This window comes from Pelobates fuscus, chromosome 3 (genome assembly GCF_036172605.1).
Source record: "Pelobates fuscus isolate aPelFus1 chromosome 3, aPelFus1.pri, whole genome shotgun sequence".
Classification (NCBI taxonomy): Eukaryota; Metazoa; Chordata; class Amphibia; order Anura; family Pelobatidae; genus Pelobates; species Pelobates fuscus.
This window is the reverse complement of record NC_086319.1, coordinates 297,221,998-297,228,580: the sequence shown is the minus strand read 5'-3', so window position 1 is coordinate 297,228,580 and position 6,583 is coordinate 297,221,998. Positions and strand designations below refer to the sequence as shown.

The following is a 6,583-nucleotide window of genomic DNA, read 5'->3' as shown; positions in this document are numbered from 1 at the left end:
AGTTTTACTCCACTATTTTGTGGGAAGCGCTTCTAGTGGCTGTGTAAGTGACAGCTACTGGAGGCATTTAAACCCTGCAGTGCTAACATTACTGTTCTTTAGAATGGCAGTGTTTTACATTGCAGGGACATGGCATCCAGACCGCTACATTGAGATTAAATGGTCTTGGTGCCTATAGTGTCCCTTTAAAAGAGGCAGGGCACGAGTGAGTGGGAAAGAGACAGACACAGATTGTACATTTGTGAATGAGAGAGTGTGATAGAGTGAGTGTGTGATTCAGAGACTGAGAGTGTGAGTCTATGTTGCTCATCACACCAGCTCCTTCTAATTTGAGTTTCCCGCTTGCTGCTTTCTGCTTCTCTCTGTACCATGTGACCCCCCGGTAGTCACGTGGTTCCTGTGACATCACAGGTCAGGTAGCTGCATGGGAGCTAGCTGCTGGGGTGACTGCAGTGACTGTGGGGAGGCAGGGGGGTCACACTCCGGGCAGTGCTCACTCAGCTGGGAACACAGGCTGTATGGAAATTGCGGGTTAAAATCTGAATGACTGACTGAGCATCACGGTAATTGGGGAGATAAAGGTTAGATATTTACATTATCAGGGTGTCCTTCACAGCCCCAGTATGAGCAATCCCAGTACAAAGTACATTATAAACCTATAGTTTGGGATCATAGCAGAAAGAATTATGTACACAATATACTTAATACATTTAATAAATACATTGGGTTATGTTTATTTTGGGGGAAATAATAATATTATCGCACTTTAGGGACTTTCAGTTTAAAATAAAACATGACTTATATTTGCTCATTCAGAAAAGTGTCAACCTCAAAAATATATGTGCTTTTTATCTGACAGACAATTGTATTTTTTGTGGTTTTTTTCAGTTTTTTTTATGAGAGCTATTTTTTTTTTTTTTTAATTCTTTATTTTTGTTGTGCTGAAATATTACACATGCATGTAAGAGGTGCCCCAAAAGCAGTCCTCCTATGATTCCCACGCGCAACATGCGGGGCACAGAGAAAACAGGCAAATTTTTAATATATAATAATATTCTCTAGATTCATCCGTTAGCAGTAGGTGCTTGGCGTAGCAGGGCATCATAATTTTTATAGTTTTAAATAGTTTGATCAAAGATATCTCAAAGCTTGTTTAGTAACGATAAGTTAAAGCACATATAACTAAGTTACAGAAGGTCAAGGACCTAGTGTTGCTAATGATCTGCTTAGTACTACAGTGTGTAGACAATTTAAGTAATATTGTGTGCTGCATTATTAAGACATGTTAAGTTTAGCGTCTAGTATAATAACATTCTAGTGCTCTTAAAACATGCTGATCAAGAATAAGTAGCTATATGAGCCTTGTGGCCCATGCATTATGGGTTGGGGAGACAGACATTATACATGTGGTAGGCGAAGACAATGCTTAAAGTTACCGCCCCATGTTAACCCTGAGTCGGCCAGAGTCTTTGTTGGCGTTTATGGTGAACCTTCGGCTTGCAGCATAGGTCCCTGTGGTGAGGCCGAGTGCTTAACGGCTGCCGCCATGTTTATAGTCCCAGATGGTGGTGGTGTAAGGGGGGTCTGGATGTCCCTCTTGGGTTCCTTTCAATTCAGCTGGGTGCTTGTCTTAGGCTTGGAGAGGGCTCCTGCATATCGGCTGTGAGTGGGCAGACCCTCTGATTCAGGCCCTCTGTGGGAAGTTGGGTGATGTGGCAGGTTAGTCCTGTGCGTTATATCGCTTCCCCCCTTCAGGGTCTGTACCTGCCGTTGTGTCGGGCTCCATGGCCGCTCCTCCTGGGTTCGGCTCATACTTGCCGGTTCCCTCTCAGATGTGTTCTGCGATCTTTCCGTGTGGGAGCAGGAGAGGGGGGTGTATCCGACGGCTCTCTCGTTGGGGATGACATGCGGTCTCCGCCATCTTGGGCTCGGACCCTCATTGGTGTTATGGCACTTCATTGGGTCACAGGGTGGGGACCGGGATCACCCCCACCGGCCCAGAGGGGGGGGAAACAGGGCCGGACCCGCCTAGCCGCTCGGTTCTGCAGTACCGCTGCTGGGCAGGATAGCTGGGCAGCGGCCGTCCACCCCGCTCACCGCCCGAGCGATCTCCATCTTGCGTGGCTGGAATCGCTCCACCGAGGGACTAAAGCCTCGCGGCAAGCCTCACCTCGGGACCAGGGTTGCTTCTTGCACCGGGGCACAGCTGCGGGCTGTCTTGTACAATTTTTGCCGGGTTTTAGGGGCTCAAGTTAAGTAGTTTAGCCGGAGCTGCTCCTCCGTGCGTCCGCTCAGCATGACGGTCCGGCCCCGCCCCCCTTATGAGAGCTATTTAAAAACATTTTTTTAAAGACATTAACCATTAAATCCTCAATATCCTTTGCTGTGTATGTAACTTTTGTCTGTGTGTGTTCTCCCATATGTAATGCACAGGTTATGCACACATGAAAATTGAGCTTCATTTCTCAAATGTAACTATATAAAGGGACACTCCAGGCACCCAGACCACTTCTGCCCATTGCCCACTCTTAACCCTGCAAGTGTAATTATTGCAGTTTTTATAAACTGCAATAATTACATTGCATTGTTAAGTCCTCCTCTAGTGGCTGTCTATCAGACAGCCACTAGAGGGACTTCCGTGTTTTTAGAACACGAAAAGTATTTTAAACAACGCAGGACGTCCTCACGCGTCGCCGAAATCTCCATAGGAAAGCATTGAATAATGCTTTCCTATGGGGAGGTATAATGAGCATGTGCGGTGGGGGAGGAGAGTAGGCGGAGCCTGGCGCTGGATTCAGGTAAGTCACTGAAGGGGGTGGGAGAAAGAGGAGCACTGCAGTGCCAGGAAAACAAACATGTGCGTTTACAATACTTTTTTTTTTACAATAGTATGTGCGTTTACAATACTTTTGGAATTCAATTATTGACACTTATAAAAGGTTCCTTCTTTAGGCAGTAATCCTTTTATTTCCTATTCCTCCCCCTAACCCCTCCCCCCAACCCCACATCATAATATTTGTGAATTAAAAAAAAAAAAAGACTGCATTGTCTTGTGTATTTTCAACTAAATGTAAAGTTTGGTGAAACTTAAATATTAATTTCATGTAGTATATTTTGCTGCCACTTCCAATGGCTCATGAGAAAAGGCTTGTGCAATACATTGTGCCTATGACATCTCTTTGGGCATATGCAAAATTATCCAAGATATTTAATAGATTCCTTCCTGCTTTATACTGTTTAACTTGCATGAGAGTACAGAAAGTTTTGAGTTCCTGGTAGAATCATCTGCCAGGAGCTGGAAGAAGGGAGAACTTCCCATTCTACCTCCATGCATCATCATCCATTTGGAGGTCTTTGTATAAAGATGCACGCAAGTGACTGATCTGCTGTAACCAACTTAACCCCTTAAGGACCAAACTTCTGGAATAAAAGGGAATCATGACATGTCACACATGTCATGTGTCCTTAAGGGGTTAAAGGACCACTATAGTGCCAGGAAAACAAACTCGTTTTCCTGGCATTATAGTATTACTTTCATACACCTCTAGTTACCTGCCTGATGATTCCTGTATCTGAATGTTGTGTCTGCTGAGAATTGATTGCAGACTGATTTTGATTGGCATCTATTTGGCAAATTGTGGGTGAACTTAACATTGTTTAATTATCACTGCAGTAGAATCCTTTGTGGATCACATTGGGCCTGTGGATGCCTCCTGGACTCTCCTGCAATCTTGCTTTAAGGGTTAACGCTATCAGTCACTAACCCATAGTCCGCTAAATGTAATGTCTATAACAGCTAGTCTATCTCTGTGATCTTACCAAAAATGTCTCTTTAAATATAAAACAGAATGTTTGCGAAATGTTTAGTTTTTGTTCTTCATGTGATTTCTAGGAATCGCTGAGCTGTGCAGTCTGAGCTTGATAATTAATCAGCTCCCTGTTTATTTACTGCACTAAAAATGGCAGGTGCTGCTGTTTATTAATCATACAAAGACACAAACAAGGCCGGCTTCACCTCCATAATTAATAGAGCAGGATCCTTCTCTTTATGTTGATAATAAAGAGGAGTGGGAACTGTTAGCAACTTTCATGTTTTGTAAACGCAGCAGAGACGTTTAATGAGCAGTAAAGGATGTCTTGGTATGATATTACAACTTTAAGATAAACGCCTTTTCATCACCATTTCAGTAGCATAACCACTAGAGCGGAAGTTCTAAATTGCAAACTGCCCAGTGCAGGATGACCTGGATGTCTTAAAGCAGCACTGTCACTCTGTCTTTAGCTTTTCCCAATTGCTTCCTTTCTTTTTCCTACTCTCTTCTATTCCTTTGTTTTGTTGTTGCTTTTTTCATCTATTAAATCTAACTATTTTGTCTTGTGTGTTTTTCCTACTCTTGACATTCATAGACACTGGGAAGATCTACCGCTGTCTAGAAGTGTCAATCCCCCAGCCGTCACCAGTGACGACTTCAGGGAATTGGCTCTGTGTATGGAGGATAATGTGGTCTCGCAGGATCCTTCATAGACCTCAGTGCTATACTACAGCAGTGACGTTGGCTGCTTGTGCTTCCTGAAGAGGACGGTGCAGATCAGGTTCAGGTAAGTAGAACTCATCTTTCCCTGCCACCGGACTCACAGTGTCCGTGTCATTGTACAGTGCTAAATATATATGTATATATTTTTTTGATGCTGAAACAATCTGAAACAAAATTATACTGAACTGCCTTTGCACGTAACATCAAATTTGCTAAACAAATAAGATTCTGTTTTTCAAACAACAGTTAAAACAAACAAAACCAAAACACATTAAAAACAATAGAGTGTAAATCACAAGTGTTACTAAGACCGTATAATTCTGGGTAATTTTATAAAATGTGCTTATGAAGTTCCCTGCTCCTGGTGCAGTGCATGGGCTACACACTGTATCTATTTATAGGTATGCTGGTGGCGAAGACCGTCCATGAGATCTTTCTACGAATTCTCCACTTCCCAGCAGGACTGAGAGGGCATCCCCGTCCCAAAGCTTCTGAGGTCCTGACACAACATCTTCTACAGCGAAACCTACCACACTGGACCTCATACTGCGTGAAGTATAGTGCTGTCACAAACGACCAGTTTGCGCTGTCCAACTTCAACTGGGAAGTACAAGGCACAAATTACCATGTCCTACGAACAGGCTGCTTCCCATTTATTAAATATCACTGCTCCCGTGCTGCCCCCCAGGACCTGCAGCTCCACAACCACCTCTTCACTGCACTGAAAGCCATAAATCTAGGTAAGTGATGGAGAGATACTGTAATTACACCCCACACACTCCATCCTGCCTCCCACCCAAGGCTTATTAAATATTTAGCTTTATAAAGGCCATCAATTGTCTTTTCAAACAGAATATGTGGAGCGTGGCTTCCTGTGGCTGCTTATCCATATGGCTGGGATTAATTACTTTGCTTTATTATCGCAGCTTATTAAAATCTCCCTTGCTGCCGTTGGTTAGAACAGCCCATTATGTTAGCGGGTTATTATGGGTTTCATATTAATCGCATTATTATCTCTCTGGCTGCCTTTCATTAGTAAAGCTGTGGAGATGCTCCTAACATAAATAAATAAAATAAACTTATCCTTTTACTGCTAGCACAATAGTAAAAGTCAGACTTGGCAATATGTGAAAGCAAGACTAATGTGAGGAGAGGGAGGGGGATGCTCCATCGGACCTTGTTTTGACCTATTGTCTGTGCCCTCTGCAGGAATTCCAACACTCATGTACGGCTTGGGATCTTGGCTCTTCGCCCGGGTTACTGAGACTGTCCCTACCAGCTGTGGGCCTGTGACAATCTACTTCCTCATCAAGGAGGATGAAGGGGCGATGTTTTGAGAAGCACTATTTTCTTTTTTTTTTTTTTAACATAGGTGACCCTTTTATTTTCTGGACTTTTACTTCCTAGGTCATCAATTATTCCTCTCCATCAAGTTTCGCCATCTCCCTGACTGTCTCATCATCTACAGATCCTTCTCATATTATCTCCACCAATTCACTGACATCTAACCTTGTCACAGTCTCCTGCTGTGTAGCTCAATCCTCGAAATGAGTTATTGCATTAGTGGTCCATTTATTTATGATTATATTATTTGGGTTGAGACTTTATTTATGATCCCATTCTGCAGTATTGTTCGGACCAATATAAATAAAGCAAAAATATGAACCTAGATTCTAAAGCATCGCTGTCCTTCTTCAATACCGTGTCACAATGTGACAGTGTACAAAACCAGAAAAAAACGTTTCAAAATCGAAAGAGGTGAAACCAGCATCATAGAGTATGGTGTTTATAACAAAACAGGTCAACCCCTTTCACTACAATGTTCTTTACAAAAAAATATATATATTTGAAATACATTATGAACAATGAGCACTAAGACAAAAACAGGGAAAACAAAGTCCTGTAGTATACAAAAATCGATCATTTGTAATTTTGTTGCAGAAATAATGTTGGGTATAGTTTATTTGGACCTATACAGAGCTCCTGGTCTTGCAGGCCTTCTAAATGGTTCAGCATAACTTGTGCAGGAAGACAACTACCACTTTTAG

General features: G+C 42.7%; 1 protein-coding gene across 5 annotated transcripts; it reads left to right on the top strand.

Annotated features, from left to right (window-relative positions):
• The first annotated feature begins 392 nt into the window (after positions 1 to 392).
• On the top strand, positions 393 to 6,206 carry C3H15orf61 (chromosome 3 C15orf61 homolog). 5 transcript variants are annotated; one of them, XM_063445614.1, is made up of 4 exons: positions 393 to 581; positions 4,408 to 4,599; positions 4,937 to 5,275; positions 5,745 to 6,206. In XM_063445614.1, exons 3-4 carry the CDS (start codon positions 4,939 to 4,941, stop codon positions 5,870 to 5,872), a joined length of 465 nt encoding a protein of 154 aa, XP_063301684.1. In that variant the 5' UTR covers positions 393 to 581; positions 4,408 to 4,599; positions 4,937 to 4,938; the 3' UTR covers positions 5,873 to 6,206. The 5 variants fall into 5 exon arrangements, with proteins under 5 accessions (XP_063301684.1, XP_063301682.1, XP_063301686.1 ...); XM_063445612.1 differs by having other exon boundaries at positions 4,906 to 5,275; XM_063445616.1 differs by lacking the exon at positions 4,408 to 4,599 and having other exon boundaries at positions 393 to 563.
• The last annotated feature ends 377 nt before the right edge of the window (positions 6,207 to 6,583 follow it).

What these genes read in the sequence shown, in the direction of transcription:
- C3H15orf61 (XM_063445612.1), top strand. Translation starts at nt 4,909, where the DNA reads ATGGGCTACACACTGTATCTATTTATAGGTATGCTGGTGGCGAAGACC. An exon ending in ACTGAAAGCCATAAATCTAG is followed by an intron (nt 5,276 to 5,744) that starts GTAAGTGATGGA and finishes TGCCCTCTGCAG; the next exon opens with GAATTCCAACACTCATGTAC.